General features: G+C 41.5%; 2 protein-coding genes and 1 long non-coding RNA gene across 3 annotated transcripts in view; 2 read left to right on the top strand and 1 right to left on the bottom strand.

The window, feature by feature from the left end:
• The window catches only part of LOC146679796 (uncharacterized), a 188,780-nt gene that overhangs the window by 52,505 nt on the left and 118,239 nt on the right, over window positions 1-18,036 (top strand). The window lies entirely within an intron of this gene.
• Window positions 1,788-17,484, bottom strand: LOC146679800 (protein NLRC3-like). The gene is made up of 4 exons (XM_085450140.1): window positions 17,425-17,484; window positions 16,766-16,818; window positions 4,446-4,730; window positions 1,788-3,604 (listed from the first exon to the last, which is right to left on the bottom strand). Exons 2-4 carry the CDS (start codon window positions 16,812-16,814, stop codon window positions 1,803-1,805), a joined length of 2,136 nt encoding a protein of 711 aa, XP_085306266.1. The 5' UTR covers window positions 16,815-16,818; window positions 17,425-17,484; the 3' UTR covers window positions 1,788-1,802.
• On the top strand, window positions 8,369-12,138 carry LOC146679801 (uncharacterized). Its single transcript, XM_085450322.1, has one exon. The coding sequence runs from the start codon at window positions 8,670-8,672 to the stop codon at window positions 10,344-10,346; it is 1,677 nt and encodes a 558-aa protein (XP_085306448.1). The 5' UTR covers window positions 8,369-8,669; the 3' UTR covers window positions 10,347-12,138.

Raw genomic sequence — 18,036 nt, forward strand, 5'->3', positions numbered from 1 at the left:
TCTCCCTGTTGGAGCTCAGTCTGGGAGGAGTTCTTTTTTCTCCTCATCTTTCCTGATGTTGTGCATTTTCTGCTGTTCGGTTCCGGGTCGCTGCTCTAGCGGCTGACCGGCCAGCTACCTAGCCTGACCCGTCCCCCCAATGTGATGTTTGTGTATTGTATGTACGGTTGGAAAGCTCAGTATCCTAATTGCCCCTTGAAAATAAATACAGTGTTCTGAATCTGAATCTGAAAAGATTACAGAAGACGACTCTGTTCAGTAAATATTACGCTCATGCTGTCAAGAAATACCAAAGGTAGGTAAAACTCTGGTTGTTGCAGCCATCCAGTATGACATGCTTTGTACATCATCATTTTTGTACATCATCATCATGCTTTGTACATCATCATCATCGTCACAATCAATCATTCAAGATTGTGAAGAGATTCTCTACTCAGAGAATACTGGAGATTTTAGATGAGAGAGATGGAAGATGATGAAGAGGAAGAGTTTTCAGAACTCGAGGCCTTTTGTCTTCACTGTATAGGACAAAGAAGACAGGAAGGGAGGGAGAAGTGAGGAGAATAACACACAGGAAATGGTCTTGGGCAGACTCAAACCAGGCCCTGGAGTCACGACTCTTACTTTCAGTACATGGGTCACCTGCTCAGCCAGGTAAGCTACAGCAGTCAGCAGTGTGTGAGTTAATTTGAAGACAATGACGACTATAAGTCAGGTAAAAAAAATACTTATCATCAACCAACAAGGGGAAAACAGTGAGCTTGAATGACCAAGCTTTGACCAAGGGTGGCTCACTCCTCGGTCTTCTTGCACAAGGAGTGAACCACCCTGCATGGCTATCAATGTGGTGCAAACAAGGCCATCATACAGTACAGGCCATCCAAGCTGATTTTAACTTTTCCTCCCAGATACCACCTTAGAAATCATCTAGATTAGGATATGTTGGCTGTTCTAGATCCAATCACAACAAACAGAGAGCTGTTGTGTGTCCAAGGTGAACAGGAAGAATATATACATGCATAAAGTCAATAAAGTCAGAAGGTTTGCTTTAGACTGTGCTGCAGTTTATCATCAAAGACAAACAGGCACCATGCTGCCAACAAATGGCATCAAGTCTGACTTTAGTTTACTTTTTTTGTTCTTTTTTTAAAATCAAGATTAAATTTTATAGCAACCACAGCAGAGATGACCAGGGAAGGTGTGCTTGAGGGGATATAGCTACAACAGCTGGTTTCAGACTGAAGATGAACTGAGGTGCTGCACCCAAGTCTGCAGGTTCAGGGAGGGACAAACATCTGCTGCAACCAGATTGGAGTGAGAGGAGAGAGCAGGCCAACAACAACAAAGAAACAACAAACACACTGTGGAAGACCGAAGCAGAGTTTAGTTTAAAGTGGAACTAAGGATGTTTCTCTGGCTGCCAGGATTCACTGAGTAATTCAAATGCTTTCTTTAATGCAGGACCCACCATGCATGTAAAAGCAAGTGTTTCACCAACATTTGTGACTAAAAATAGACCTGCAGTAGAAATGTATCTAGGAGCATGCATGTGAATATAAAGTATCACAACATTAGGCACATGCAGCCTAAGTGTTTAAACAAAGACTGATAACATAACAGCAGCAGTGATGATCAGAGTTTATGGTGAATCCAGCGTCTCGAGTTCTGGAGGCATCAAAGAGGTCACAGTTGTATTGGAGAAATCCCAAAACTTTACAAATTCATACAAAGACAGAAAACCTGGTGAAATAAATTACTGACACAGTTGGATGTTAAAAGTAAAGACATGAGTACAAATGTACTCACAGAGCTTTGTTGGAGGCTTTGACCACTGGCAGCAGCCTCAGAAGAGCCTCCTCTGAAGCAGAGTATTTCTTCAGGTCAAACACATCCAGATCTTCTTCTGATGACAGTAAGATGAAGACCAGAGCTGACCACTGAGCAGGAGACAGTTCATCTGTGGAGAGACGTCCTGATCTCAGGGACTGTTGGATCTCCTCCACTAGAGAACGATCATTCAGTTCATTCAGACAGTGGAACAGATTGATGCTTTTCTCTGCAGACAGATTCTCACTGAGCTTCTTCTTGATGTACTGAACTGTTTCCTGATTGGTCTGTGAGCCACTTCCTGTCTGTCTCAGCAGACCTTCTAGGAGACTCTGATTGGTCTGCAGTGAAAGACCCAGGAGGAAGCGGAGGAACAAGTCCAGGTGTCCATTTGGACTCTGTAAGGCCTTGTTCACAGCACTCTGGTGGAGAGATTTTAAATTATTTTTCTTTTTAAATAATTTAGACCATAATTTTGCTCGTTGTTGTTCCATCAGATTGAGCCCAGAGTTGATGAAGGTCAGATGGACATGAAGAGCAGCCAGAAACTCCTGAACACTCAGATGAACAAAGAAGAACACCTTCTTCTGGTACAGTTTTCTCTCCTCTTTAAAGATCTGTGTGAACACTCCTGAGTACACTGAGGCTGCTCTGATATCGATGCCACACTCTGTCAGGTCTGATTCATAGAAGATCAGGTTTCCTTTCTGCAGCTGATCAAAAGCCAGTTTTCCCAGAGACTCCATCATCTTCCTGCTCTCTGGACTCCAGTGTGGATCTGTCTCAGCTCCTCCATCATACTTGACCTTCTTCACTTTGGCCTGAACCACCAGGAAGTGGATGTACATCTCAGTCAGGGTGTTGGGCAGCTGTCCTCCCTCTCTGGTTTCCAGCACATCCTCCAGAACTGTAGCAGTGATCCAGCAGAAGACTGGGATGTGACACATGATGTGGAGGCTTCGTGATGTCTTGATGTGGGAGATGATGCTGCTGGCCTGCTCCGAATCTCTGAATCTCTTCCTGAAGTACTCCTCCTTCTGTGGGTCAGTGAACCCTCTGACCTCTGTCACCATGCCGACACAGTCAGGAGGGATCTGATTGGCTGCTGCAGGTCGTGTGGTTATCCAGAGGCGAGCAGAGGGAAGCAGTTTCCCCCTGATGAGGTTTATCAGCAGCACATCCACTGAGGTGGACTTTCTAGGGTCAGTTAGGATTGTAGTTTTGTGGAAGTCCAGAGGAAGTCGACACTCATCCAGACCATCAAAGATGAACACAACCTGGAAGTCTTCAAAGCTGCAGATTCCTGCTTCTTTGGTTTCAGTAAAGAAGTGATGAACAAGTCCCACCAAGCTGAACTTTTCCTCTTTCAGCACATTCAGCTCTCTGAAAGTGAATGGAAATATGAACTGGATGTCCTGGTTGGCTTTGTCTTCAGCCCAGTCCAGGCTGTATTTCTGTGTTAAGACTGTTTTCCCAATGCCAGCCACTCCCTTTGTCAGCACTATTCTGATCAGGTATTGTCTTTTGGGTGTGTCTTTAAAGATGTCTTCTTGTCTGATGGTTGTTTCTGGTCTGTGTGGTTTCCTGGATGCTGTTTCAATCTGTCTGACCTCATGTTCCTCATTGACCTCTGCAGTCCCTCCCTCTGTGATGTAGAGCTCTGTGTAGATCTGATTCAGAAGGGTTGGGTTTCCTGCTTTAGCGATGCCCTCAAACACACACTGGAACTTCTTCTTCAAGACAGACTTAAGTTTAGGCTGACACTTCTGAAGAGCATCTGAATCAAAAAAAGGAAAAAAGAAGGAAAAGTACAAATCTGGTCTCAAGGAGCTATGTGATGTACTTTGCCCTTTGTTGAGCCTATCATACATTTTAGTTTTTAATATACTCATTCTTCCAGAAATTCATCAAAAAGGCGCTACAGGAATTCCTAAATGTATTTCCTGAAAACAGCCACATTAAATTTTTTGAACCTCCACATCTGCATTGCTTTGCAGCTTTTCATATGTACCTGATGCCAACATGTGCAGGCTAAACAGGTTTATGCTTTCTGTGCCTCTTCTCCAAACTTTGTAACCAAAAAAAACAACATTGAAGTGTCATAATGTTCCCCACTGCTATGTTATTTAAAGACGCATCTGAGAGAGATTCATTAATTCTTCTCATATATTACAATGGCGAAAGACAATGTAAACCGTTTCTGGCCACACAAAACATGTGCTTTACTTTATTATATATAAATGTGGCATTTTTTTCATTAAACATTTAAGTCAAATGACCGATGCTTAAAGAGTGTCCTCTTGTTAGAGAAACACTCTGACTTTTCTTTTTTAAGGCAATCAGTTTGCATGGTTTTTAAAAGTAAAGAACACTTGTGTTTAATTAAATACAGCTCACATTAGATCTAAGTAGTTTCACAGGTTTATGATGATCATCAAAATTCCTCCATGTAGTTTAGAAAATACATTTGCAGGCATGTAACAAATCCAAACATTCGTCGTAGAATGACGTTCTTGCCCTCTCCTTTTTCTTACAATGAATTCTGAGGTTTCACTTTCACATCTCAACAAACTGCAAGGTGACCATTTTTATTCATGGTATCTGATGCATGACCTCACCTTGTTGAGCAGATGGATCAGAGTTCAAACGCAGCTGAGAGAAAAGAGAAGGATCTTTGATCTGAAGATGCTTGATTGTTATCTTGCATGCTTTGTCTCCTTTTTTCCTCACTGTGTCGATCAAGCTGCGTGCCTTGTCTGCTCTGAGTGGGTTCCCCTCCAGTATCGATTCTTCCTCCAACTTATTTAAGATACCATCACTTACAAGGGCCTCAAGGAGCAGTTTAAGGATTTCTATTGTTACCCTCCAGACAAAGGCTGACCGTACCCTGGCAAGCTCCTCCTCTACAGGAAGAAGAAAGAGACATAAACATGCTTCTCAGTCGAAATCATGTGAAAAATACAGTGGAACCCCGACTTACGAATACCCCATTTAACAAAAAATTCAAGTTACGAAGGCAATGAACGGCAATATTTCTGCCCATGGTACGGCAAAATGCCGGTGTAACGAAATCCGCTGGCTCTGATTGGCTGAGCCTACAATGCCCACAAGGCCTTCCGAATCATGTGACAACCCCTTGGCTTCCGTACTCGTGCTTCGCTGTTCCACTTGAACGACATATTGTTGTTCTAGTTAGCAATTAGCCTATCGTTCAGCATCACCTCACTCAAAAGGTGCAATGGCTGTTTCGACTTAAGAAAATTTTCGACTTACGAAAGACCCTCGGGAACGGATTAATTTCGTAAGTCGGGGTTCCACTGTATTCTAACTTTGTTCAATTAACACTTCAACATCTCATCAACAAATACTAAATTTTAGGGTGTGTAGGGTTAAAATGATGCCAGCTTAAAATGAAACCGAAGAAAAAATTGAAACTGAAAAATAATTAAAAATATGAAAAACAAAATCTTGTCATTCATATCCTGCATTCCAGATTAAGTTTAAAATAAGAACGAGTGCAAGTACGAACGTGAGAATTATGTATATTGTAATAGGTATATTGTACCTAAATGATAGTATATTGTACAAACATGAAAAGTATATTGTTAGAACTATATCTAATATTGTTAGAACAATAGTATACTATAATAATAAACTTTTCACGTTATAATGTGACATAGCTCTATTTTTCTTTTGCCTGGGTGGCGGCTCTACGCTTCCGTACTACGCTTCTGTATCCAACACTTTTCAATGTGGCCTCACAAAATTATTATGACTACAACAACCATGAAAAGAGTTGGATGGACATTGCTACTCAATCACAGCTGCCTGGTCAATGTTTTTCATTAGTAATTTAGCAAAGTTGATGGTGTGTGTGTCTGTAAGACAGAGAGAGGGAGAGCGAGGGACAGATTTTGTATGATAAGCTTCATGTTATGAAGGCACAGTTTGAGCACTCGGGTCGCATCAGAGCATCAGGCCATATAGTGTGAGACCCTGCATCGTGACCTATGAACTTCTAACCTCTGCGATTTAATTGTACAGTTTGAGCAGGAGCTGAATAACGCGACTGAAAAAAAAAAATCGCACAGTGTTTGCCCAGCTTAATGCAGACTGTTTAAACTAAACAAGCTGCTGTTTCACATAATAAACCCTGTCAGCTGCAGTATTGTCTTCTGTTTTAACAGTTAAAGCAGTAGAGACGAGCTGTTTGCATGTGCGTGGAACTCTAGCGTCATTAACAATGCTAGCTGTTAGCTTATAGCTCATGCTAGCTAACCAGCGAGCAGTTAAAAGGACAGCTGAAGCTGCACAAAATACCCACAAACTTATCTCACTACAATGTAGCGCCGAAAATATGACTCGCAGCTCAAGCTCGACACAGCGTCTGTAACATAAGACTGACATCCAGCTAACCACAGCTAAAAGATATTTAGAGAAAACTTACAGTTTCCTCAGGTTACATGAACTGAGTTGTTTCACGCTGAAAAGTTGGTTTGTTTTGGCTCTCACTGAAGACATAGCTACTCTTTTGTGCTGCTTTTACCCAATGGCATAGCTGGACTGGCCATCGGGCATACCGGGCATTTGCCCGGTGGGCCGCTGGCGATTTTTTGTTTTTATGGGCCGATGGATTTTTTTTTTTTTTTTTTTTTTTTTTTTTTTTTTAGGAAGGGTATATATAATGAAAGGTGTTGGATTGGCCAATTGGTCATGATCGACTCTGGGCTGGACCAATTACAGCCGAGGAGGCTGGATGCACCCTCCCCCTTGTTTAGCAATCACGTGATTTTCGCGCATTGCATGCCGGGAACTCGTGGCAAAACAATCCAAGTACCGCATCAAATGCAAACATTTGCAGCACCGCAAAACGTTCATTCTCCGGTTCCAATACCTTCTTTTTTTTCTTTGCCGCACAAAAAAGGAATGTACAAAACAAAAGGAGAACAATGCCGGTCCGTACAAAGACAGACTCGACGAAAAGACAAAGAAAAGATACGAGGAAAAAATCAAAGGAGTGAAAGAGTGGACAAAAGACGTCAGCGTGCTGCCCAACTTTCACCACGCTCAGATTTATAATTATACGCTTCTTGGAGTGAGTGCATACACTCATGAAGTTTAGTAACTTCAGGTCACTGCAACAAGCCCAGGTACAGTTTACCGACGGACAGGACCTTGAAACGCACCGTGTAGAACGAAAGACTATTGTACATATCATAAGTTTACCAGTCTCACAAATCGTCTTCATAAATACACATTCATTAACAGTTTATTAATAGGACCTTTGAGCTCAACGGTAATTAATTAGTAGTGGAAATAATTTCTGGTAGTGTAACAGTGTTTATGTGGTATTATTCCACTTGCCACAAATATCAGTGTAATGGGGAAACAGCGCCCCCCCTCTTGGTGTGGCTGGCTGCAGTAATCGCTGCCAGTCTGCCGTAGCCATACGAGAGGTGAGTTGTATTGTTCCGCACACAATATAGCTAAGTAGTACAGACACATAAAACATGTTTGATTAGCTGACGAGCACCGAGTGTAATAAGTGCTTAGTGGACACATGTCCAACACCAGTTTTATGTACTTTTCATTTGTTTATTAATGTGTGAAACTGCATGCTAAAGCGGAATGCTAATGAGATGTTCTGCCGTAGTGTGCTGTGCGGAGTGGTGTGTGGCGAGCCTGTGCACTGATAATACACCGTGGCAACGATCGATCAGAGACTCCTTGTCTTTTTAAAAACACTACACAACGCAGAGTCGAGGAGTCTGGGCCGAACTGTTGCAGCGGGATGAAGCAGAAACCGGTTACAGTAGCATTACAGAAATGTAGCAGTGACAATAATATTGTATGTTGTAATCGCAATGGACAATTAGTGATACAAAACAACTGTTTTATCTTGTGAATAAAAGTATATGGTTTTGTCAGTGTACCATGGTTATAACAGAAGCGAAACGCAATATTGTGTCAGGACAATTCACTATTTATGCACAATAAACAAAGGAGCATAGCGCGGCAATTTCTGTTCAGCGCCAGACTTGCTTGTAACCTATATCACTAATTATGTTAAGAAAAATGACGCATTAACTACTACAAAACTCTGACCTTTGTGGGAATGCTTGGAGCAGACTAACATGTGAGCTGGAGTGTTCTGAGATGTTATATTTGGTATATCCAGACCATCCGTCGGCTCTTACTTCGGAAACATGGCTTAAAAATTTTCACTTCAACGACGTAATCCGATAAAAAAAAAAAAACGATCTCTTTACCCATCGGCTTCCCGTGGCTGTCATGCGACCGGCTATTGCAGTTAATAATACAACAGCTTCTTGCCATTTTTTGGGTTTCTTTTTATCGCTGTGTAACTGAGTTCAATTGAAAGCCTGCGTGCGCTAGTACCTCTTGCCACAAGTTCCCAGAATCCTTTGCGGTTTTATCCCTGAATGACGTCACATTTCAATCTTTATCCTGGTGGGCCGGTCTCTAGTCAAAATGCCCGGGCCGATTTTTTGTCCCAGTCCAGCCTTGCCCAATGGTATCTTTTGCGAGTGTGGACGCGTCATCTGTTTGCTCCTTAAATGCTTTTCTTCTTTTATTGATTTTTATGCTGATTTTTTTCCCTTTTTTCCGTATGAGCTTACCTGCGATAGCTTCTGGACACTTATAGATCATTAGGACTAAAGTGTTCTTAACAGAAACAGCAACATTTTTATAGTTACCTTATCCTCAGCGCTCCGTGTGTCTGTGGCCTAGACACAGCTGAAGCCTGATTACAGTGTCTGGGCACCGAACAGCCCCAATAGCCTGGAAAGGTGCTAACCGCTAGGCTAACTAGCAACAAGATGCCTTCCCTCTCCACAGATGACTACCACAGCCTCCTGCAGAAGATTGCAGTACTGGAGACAAAAATTCATCGCTTAGAAGTAAACGTGGAGGTAAATGGACTGTGTGGAAATGAAACAACCTTGCCTTTGATTCAAAACAATGGCGATGAGCAAGCTAGTACACAGCTAAGGAGCACAGATAACATGACCAAGAAAGTAGACTCTGTGCATTATTATAAATCCTCAAGTGATAATCCCCCCTTGGACTGTCTTGGTGCAAAACCAAGACATAAATCATGTCTCCTGGAAGGCGGAGGACGTATCACGGGCAGAGCACAGCGAGCTGAAATCTCTGAAACCGACTGGCCTTCACTTCCTACGAGACAGAGAAGCTCTTCTACCCCTGTATACGAGAGGAAACAGGACTGGACAACAGTGAATAGGAAGGTTAACAACAAACCTCCAAAACAACTGAATGTGAAACTGCACAACAGATTTGCTCCACTATCAAAGGACCCTGGATCTATATCGGACAACCATCCATCTAAAAGCAGCGAAGTAAGGTCTGAAAATCTGTTGAAAAGTAAAAGACCACAGGGAAAGCTAAAGGCTAGGCCTGAAACTCTGATTGTGGGTGACTCTGCCGTAAAGGATGTACAAAGGATGTGCGGTAAGAACACTAAAGTCCTCTGCTTTCCTAACGATATGGTCAACAACCTGAAGGAGAGAATTCTTCAAATTGCAGATGAATATCCAACTGTGACAAACATTGTCCTGCATACAGGGTCAAACGATGTGTCCAAACAACAGTCGGAGGTTCTGAAACGGGACTTTACTGGATTACTAAATACTGTAAACTCTCTGAATGCAGCTGTATTCATCAGTGGACCTGTACCGCCGGTCAGAGGAGGAGACGAGAGATTCAGCAGGTTGTTTACACTGAATAAATGGCTTATATCAGCATGTACTGACCACTCGGTGCATTTTATCAACAACTTTAATATTTTTTGGGAACGCAGGCATCTGTTTAAAGCAAATGGATTTAATTTTAACAAGTCAGGGGTGAAACTGTTCACCTCCAACTTGTTTTATTCCATACGTCATCCATATGTGCTTGGTGCCAAGGCTGAGATAAACGAGGAGTTATCTCATAAAGAGGAACAAACAGTACTCCAAGAACAGACAAAGCCCAGCAGAAACCTTGAGGAGGAGCTCCATCTGCCCCCACCCGGGAAGAGCCTCAGAAAGGAGAGACATCTGAGGCAAGAAGAGGGGTCCCTATTTGCCTCCAATTCTCTCAACAACACCAACGACCAGGACCAGGGACCACGATCTTCCCCAGTCCCCCAAACCCCTGACAGGCCATCACCCTCCTCCCCCTCCCTTTCTCCCTCCTCCCCACACCTGAAATTCACTGAGGAGATGATGGAGCGGGTCAATGCTGGGCTCAGATCTACCCCCCGTCCCAATCCCTTTTTGTCCCCCATAAACCCCCCACCAGAGCGGCCAAAGGTTCGCCATCGAGCCCCGCCCTCATCAGAGCAATCGAAGTCACATTGCCCAGCCTCACCCCCCTTAGTTCCTCCTTACCACCTTCATGCTTTGTCTCCACAGTCTGATGTGTTTAGGGTCCGGGCTGCGAGGATTATGGCAGTGGTGACTTTTCCCAGGAGAAGCTGGGACCCTGTTTACTAGAAGGCTTTAAAATCTCTGTACTTTTAGGTGACAGGAGACATGTGGCCTGGTCAAAACACAGAGAGCTGCACTCTAAAAGATCTTTAAACATAGTAAACATACCTTGTGTGCCACAGACTGCTCCCAAACACGAGGGGACAAGTAATACCTCTAAAACACTTAAGTTGGCTTTATTAAACGTTAGATCTTTAGCTGGGAAAACATTTTTAATTAATGATTTAATCACTGAGCACAGCCTTGATTTTATGTTTTTAACTGAAACTTGGTTGGACCAAAGTAACAGTGGAGCTGTTCTCATCGAGACGACCCCTCCTAACTACAGTTTTATCAGTGAGGCCAGGGTGAGCAGGAGAGGAGGAGGGGTTGCTGTCTTATTTAATGAATCATTTCAATGTAAGCAGCTATCTCCTGGAAGTTTTCAGTATTTTGAATATGTGGCTTTACAGCTGAAGGCCCCATCCAAAGTTGTGTTTCTTAATGTTTACAGGCCTCCCAAATACTGCACAGACTTTTTTAATGACCTCAGTGAACTGCTGTCTGTGATCTGTGTTGATTTTGACTGTGTAATTATTGCTGGGGATTTTAACATCCATGTGGACAACCCTCAGGACAAAGGGACTAAAGACCTGAGTAACACTCTGGGCAACTTTGGGCTGACTCAGCATGTAACAGAGGCCACACATAATAGAGGACACACTCTTGACCTACTGATCTCCAAAGGCCTGAGCATTTCAAAGGTTACTGTGTCTGATGTGGGCCTGTCTGATCATTACTGTGTTTTCTTTGAAAGTAAAATCTCAGCCCACACAAATATATCAACAACAGTGATCACAAAACGGTGTATAACTGAACACAGTAGTGCAATTTTTTACCAGGTCTTCCCATTAACACCTGACCTGTCCAGAGGGTCAGTCAATGAGCTCGTCAATAGCTTCAATGCTAACATGTTAAATGTAATGGACACTATTGCTCCCATTAAGGTGAAGGTTATCTCTGGAAGGAAAAAGTCTCCATGGAGAAACTCCACACTGGTGAAAAATGAAAAAAGAGAGTGTAGGAAAGCTGAGCAGGTTCACTATGACATCTATAAAGAGAAACTTCACAATTTTAATTTACAACTGAGGAGTGCAAGGAGGTCCTACTTCTCTGACATCATCACTAAAAACAGCCATAATGCTCGGGTCTTATTTTCTACAGTTGACAGGCTAACGAACCCTCCTGTGTCAGTGGCAGCTGAACTTCATTTGACCATGGCCTGCAATGACTTTGCCAAATTCTTCACTGAAAAAATCCAAAAAATTAGACAAGGAATTGGTACATCAACAGCAGATCCAGGATATGTACTGTGTCCACCAAAAAACTGTTTAAACACCATGAAACAGTTTCACCCGATTAACAGCAAAGACCTGGAGGACATCTTAGGTCAACTGAACTCCTCCTCCTGCTGTTTAGATGTCCTGCCAACAAGTTTTTTCAAAAAGGTCTCAAAGACTTTAGAGTCAGACCTGTTACAGATCGTCAACTTTTCTTTATTATCAGGTGTGTTTCCAGAATCACTAAAAACTGCTGTAATCAAACCTATACTGAAAAAGGACAATCTTGACAAGACACAAATGAACAACTACAGGCCGATCTCAAATCTCTCATTTTTAAGTAAGATCATTGAAAAAGCAGTTTCTCAACAGCTCAGTTACTTCTTAAAACAGAATAACTACTACGATGCCTTCCAGTCAGGTTTTAGACAGAACCACAGCACTGAAACCGCTCTGACCAAAGTGTTTAATGACATATGTCTGAATATAGACAGTGGAAAAATGTCAGTCTTAGTTTTACTGGATCTCAGTGCAGCATTTGATACAGTTGACCACAACATATTACTCAAACGACTGGAGAACTGGGCAGGTCTTTCAGGAACTGTACTAAACTGGTTCAAAACATACGTAGAAAACAGGAAATACTTTGTATCAACAGGTAACTTCACATCTGAGCAGACAAGTATCACATGTGGAGTTCCCCAAGGTTCCATCTTGGGACCCTTTCTGTTTAACATTTACATGCTCCCACTGGCACAGATTATAAAGAACAACAAAATAAACTGTCGTAGCTATGCAGATGACACACAAATATATATCACAATGTCACCAGGAGACCAAGGCCCCGTACAATTTTCTCCAGCTAAACAAAAACAAAACTGAGGTAATAGTCTTTGGCGCCAAAGAAAAACGATTACAGGTCACCAGAGAACTTCAATCTATACATCTAAAAACCACAAACCAGGCGAGAAATTTGGGTGTAGTGATGGATGCAGACCTAAACTTAGAAAAACACATTAAGACAATAACAAAGTCAGCTTACTATCACCTCAAGAATATTTCAAGGATAAAAGATCTGATGTCTCAACAGGACCTGGAAAAACTAGTCCATGCATTCATCTTTAGTAGGCTTGATTACTGTAACAGCATCTTTACAGGTCTACCTAAAAAATCAGTCAGACAACTACAGCTCATTCAGAACTCTGCTGCTCGAGTCCTCACTAAGACCAAAAAAGTGGACCACATCAGTCCAGCTCTGAGGTCTTTACACTGGCTGCCTGTCCATCAGAGGATAGACTTTAAAGTTCTGATGCTGGTCTATAAAGCTCTGAATGGTTTAGGACCAAAATACATCAGTGACCTCCTGACCCAGTATGAACCTTCCAGATCCCTCAGGTCATCTGGATCCGGTCTTTTATCAGTTCCCAGAGTCAGAACCAGACACGGAGAAGCTGCATTCAGCTTTTATGCTCCTTATATCTGGAACAAACTCCCAGAAAGCCTCAGATCAGCTGAAACACAGTTTATTTAAATCCAGGTTGAAGACTCACCTGTTCTCAGCTGCATTTGAATAAAGCACCAAATCCACACTTTTAAGCTTAAATTTCAAAACTTACATTAACTACTGATTTTATCTACTGTTCTGATTTTATGTTTTGATTTTATATACTGTTTTGTTTGTTTGTTTGTTTGTTTGCTTGTTTTAATCAATTTTAAATCATGCTTTTTATTTGTTTTTGTTTCTAATGTCTCTGTAAAGCACTTTGAATCACCTTGTTGTTGAATTGTGCTATACAAATAAATTTGCCTTGCCTTGCCTTTAAGCGAAACATTCTTTGTATGTGAGGAAAATGCTGTTCATCCTCTTCAGCTCTAGCGTAGACAACTGGCTTTGCCATGTTTTCATGTGTGTCTTCTTTCCGTGTGTCCGCTACTTTGAAACGCTTGGGCCCGCCACAGTTTCAAGCTGGTCATGTGACTGCATGGCCACATCTGATTGGTAAAAAAGTTACCGGAAACTCCACTGGCGGCATGTTATCTAATGTGTTAAACTAATTATTTTTTAAAAAGTAACGAGTCAAATTTTGGAAATGTAGCAGAGTAAAAGTACCGTTTCTTCTTCACAAATGTACTCAAGTAAAAGTAAAAAGTATCGTGCAAAAAGGGTACTTTAAAAGTAAATTTTTTTTCCAAAAACTTACTCAAGTAAATATAACGGAGTAAATGTAACTCGTTACTACCCACCTCTGCAGACGGGCAAGTATACAGGTATACTATGAACAAATATACATATATAAAGATGAAGCACTGTGAGGTAAACAGATCTACAGAGTGCTATGAAAATATCTACAGTAGTGGAAGCGTAGCTCTCTGAACAGACTATAACAGTGTAGGCACTATAACAGAGACTACACCATGTCAGTGTCCTAAAACTACAGCAGTAACCAACGTGGTGAATGTTGATAATGAAAGGATCATGGTCACTGGGAGGAGGAGTGTAGAAGGGTTAGGTGAGTATGGATGGAAAGGCTCAGCGGGGACTGAGTTCAGTAGGGTGACAGCTGTGGGGAAGAAGCTGTTCCTAAACCTGCTGGTTTTAGTCTGAAGGCTCCTGTAGCGCCTCCTGGAGGGGAGGAGGAGCTGGAAGAGTTTATTGGCAGTATGAGAGGAGTCTGAGAATGATGCATACTCGGCGTAGAAATCTCTTTTTGAGCGTTGTGTGATGGAGAACTTTGCTTTGTGTAATGTTATAAATACTTGGATAATCCTCAGAGTCTCTGGACTTTTACTTAGAGATATTATATTCAGTCCTGTGGGTAGTTATATATTTAAAAATATATGATCCTCTCTGGTTACTCTGGTATAAATGACTCTGAATCACTTTATGGTAAATAACACACTATTGGCAAAAATAAAAAACTGTGAAAGAATTCCAGATGACAAGTCTGTAGTTCGACATACAAGTGACGACCTTTGACCTTCATCAGTTTTTATTTAATTGTGTCAGAGAAACTCAAACGTGCTCTTCATGCAGCTGAGTACATTCAGTGTTTAAAACGGAAGCTGTGCAGGTCTGAGATCAGCAGCTTTGTGAAACACCAAGCTGAGGTCCTGTTAATGCTGATATATTGTGACACAGTTACATTTCAATTTAATTCAATTTTATTCATATAGCGCCAAATCACAACAACAGTCACCTGAAGGTGCTTTATATTGTACAGTAGATCGTACAATAACAGATACAGAGAAAAACCCAACATTCATATGATACAGGGGTGATTAATCCTTTTGACTTTGTTTTTATCCATAAAACAGCTGCAGCTTTCACTACAGCACATGTGGTGCTTTAACCTTTGTACTGTTTGCATCAGTTCATTCTGCAGTTAACATGTGAACATGTTGGATGATCTGTCTGCTGTCACTGGGTGGTGCTGAGGTCTGAATCTGAGGGCAGCTCCTGTAATCACAAAGAGAACTGAACCATCACAAACTGAAATATAAAGTTTATCTCAAATGTGAAATAGAGCTGATCCTTCTGTCCTCACACACCCAGGATCTGAAGTTCTTCTCTTACATTTCTTTAGTTCTTCAGCTCTGCTCACATACGAGCTGTTTATTTTTTAAAGCCGTATATACCAACAGATTTTCCAATATAATGTTAACCTTTGAGTTGTTGGTGCTTTGTGAATGTGAATCTGCATACATGAGCAGACGGAGCAGGTTTCAGTCCTGGTTCAGTCTGCTGCTGCACCGTGGTCACCAACATACAGAGGTATCATAACAAATATTAATGCTTTTTTCCCTCTCAAAGGATGTAAGCTGTACTGCACATGTAACTTTGTGAACTTACCTCAATAAGAATGATTCAGACTGTTTTATTTAACCTGAATATTTGAAACAAACTTAGTAAAAACAATACACAGAGTCAGTGCTAAAAATGTAATCCGAGGAAAAATGAAACACACATTTTAACTTAAGCTGCCAAGCAGAAGTATTTGGTTTGAGTACATAAATATTAGGCTTTGCTATTTAATCTGTAATTAATGATTAATGAGGGGTTACTGAAGTGCAAGCCTTTTTTAAAATATGTGTTAATATCCTTACAGATGTGGCAAAAGAGTGAAAACATGCTGCTGTTTGCACATATTGAATAATCAGCTCTGCACAGGAGCTGCAGCAGAGTGCAGCCTGTTGCTCTTACAGTGTAATACTCATAATAAAAGTACAGTAACTGTGGTTAGTTACTGACGGAGCAGCCCGGTGCGTTTCTGCTCATTTCGTTCACCTGCACGGGTTAGCTAAACAAACTTTACAAAACAAGTTTTGCCGATAGCCGAGTGCCCATCTTAGCTAGCTAGCTAAGGATGTTAGCTACAGATTAGCTTACAAACACCTTTCACTTACCAAAAATATTGTGGCGGCTCTCAGGTCCTTCTGTCAGGCAGACACTGAAGAACACCTGAGTCTGTCAGTTTGAAACAGTCGGTAAACGCTGGACCTCCTCTCAGCGTCCCCGCTCTATGTGCCGTTCAGAGATACGCAAGTTTCTTCATGACTGCGGCTGCTGCAGATATTAGGTCGTCCATGATTTCTACAGTCACTGGTCAGCAATATAATGTGCGCAAACATATGTGGCTCATATATGTGGCCCTGAAGCCCCGCCCCTCAAGCGCACCCTCAGATGCCGAAGCAGTGCCAACTAATTGAAGCTGAAAAAATAACTGTACGTGGGAAAAAGACGATGTAAGTGTGAAAACCACATGAACAGTGAGTTTTTTCTTTAAATTTCTATATTTATGTTTTTTCACTATCATTTCACTTTCAATACATTTGTTTCAGTTTCAATATTTCTTCAGTTTCATTTTAAGGTGGCATCGTTTTAACCTCATATGTGGGTTCAAAGTACAAAAAAGTCCAGTTGTTTCTCTGCCAAACTCCTTAGACTGGAAGTTCTCATGTTATATTAATGTCCCACAGAAAGATTAAGGCAAAGATTAGGACAGGTTACAACTCGTGAATTTTATGTACTTGTCACAGTTACAAAAAAGAATCTGCCTGAAGTCTATACATCCATACGTCTCATCATACAAAGCACTGATCTCCTACCTGCTGATGGAGCTGCTTTGGCTGGCTGTTCTTTAGGTTCTTCCATCATCTTTCTATAAAAACACGAGAAGATGATTTTACCAAAAGAAACAGTGAACACAGTCTGGGTGTCACATCATATGAATTTGTGTCATGGTTTAGTGTACGGGCCACACACACTGAAACTGATCTGTGTGAAAGAACACATCGACGACATGTGAATGTAGTGATAACCTCGTCATAATAGAGGTTTTTACTTTTTCACATATTTGTTCAGTATAATGATTAAATAATCTGACAATACAAACCTAAAATACTTTGTTCCCTGTCTGCGACTTTGTGCGTCTCTGCTGTTAGTGCTTAAAGGAAGTTTTAAACTTAAAATCCTTCCCCACATATGTGACTGTGGTCTCTGGGGCCATTATCCTGAAACACTGGGGCTCAGCCCTGAAAGCTTTGCTATCTTCACCTGATAACAGCAGCTGTTTAAAGTTATTGAGTTTGACAGGGAAGTGAATGTAAATGTGAGACACTGTGTGCTCACAGCTAAAGGCTGCAGTCAGCTGTGTCAGAGCGTCCAATGAGCCTTTAATAAACACTCAGAGCTCCATGTTGATGAAGCTGTCATGTGTGAGCTTGTGAGGCTCCTTTAAACTGGCTCTGATCTGTCAGATGCTCACCTCTTCTTCACTGTCTCATCAATCTGCTGCACTCTCCATCTCCTCTCTCTCTCTGCTGTCCTGTTTAAAAAAACAAACAAATCAGCGTTAGCCAATCAAACTCTGTGCAGATGCTGCAGCTACAGCTGATATGTCATTCAGCTGTTCATCAATCAGCTTCTGCTGCTGTTTATTCGGCTCTTACTCTGAACACGTGCAGATCTAGGAAGATTTTCTTGGGGTGTCAAAATCAAAGCGTTTGTTTTTTCAAACACACGTGGAGGTGTTTATATCACATATGGTTTAAATGATTCAAATGCAGTAAGTATACATGTTTCATATATCGTCTATAACTGAATTATGTTCTGTAGCCTACATAATGAAACACTTCAGTTGCATAAAACGTGAATTTTGATTTTACAGTGGGCCAAAAAAGTATTTAGTCAGCCACCGATTGTGCAAGTTCCCCCACCTAAAATGATGACAGAGGTCAGTAATTTGCACCAGAGGTACACTTCAACTGTGAGAGACAGAATGTGAAAAAAAAAAATCCATGAATTCACATGGTAGGATTTGTAAAGAATTTATTCGTAAATCAGGGTGGAAAATAAGTATAAATAAGTAAGTAAGGAT

Source organism: Copadichromis virginalis, unplaced genomic scaffold (assembly GCF_057382275.1).
Source record: "Copadichromis virginalis isolate Kocher_CV1m ecotype Utaka unplaced genomic scaffold, C_Virginalis_male_GT1.1 unmapped_scaffold_1, whole genome shotgun sequence".
Lineage (NCBI taxonomy): Eukaryota > Metazoa > Chordata > Actinopteri > Cichliformes > Cichlidae > Copadichromis > Copadichromis virginalis.

Excerpts from the sequence above, each read along its gene's own strand:
- LOC146679801 (XM_085450322.1), top strand. The coding sequence starts at position 8,670 with ATGCCTTCCCTCTCCACAGATGACTACCACAGCCTCCTGCAGAAGATT.
- LOC146679800 (XM_085450140.1), bottom strand. The coding sequence starts at position 16,814 with ATGATGGAAGAACCTAAAGAACAGCCAGCCAAAGCAGCTCCATCAGCA. Across the intron at positions 4,731-16,765 it reads CAAAGCAGCTCCATCAGCAG|AGGAGGAGCTTGCCAGGGTA; the intron begins GTAGGAGATCAG and ends TTCTTCCTGTAG. Across the intron at positions 3,605-4,445 it reads TGATCCATCTGCTCAACAAG|ATGCTCTTCAGAAGTGTCAG; the intron begins GTGAGGTCATGC and ends TTTTTGATTCAG.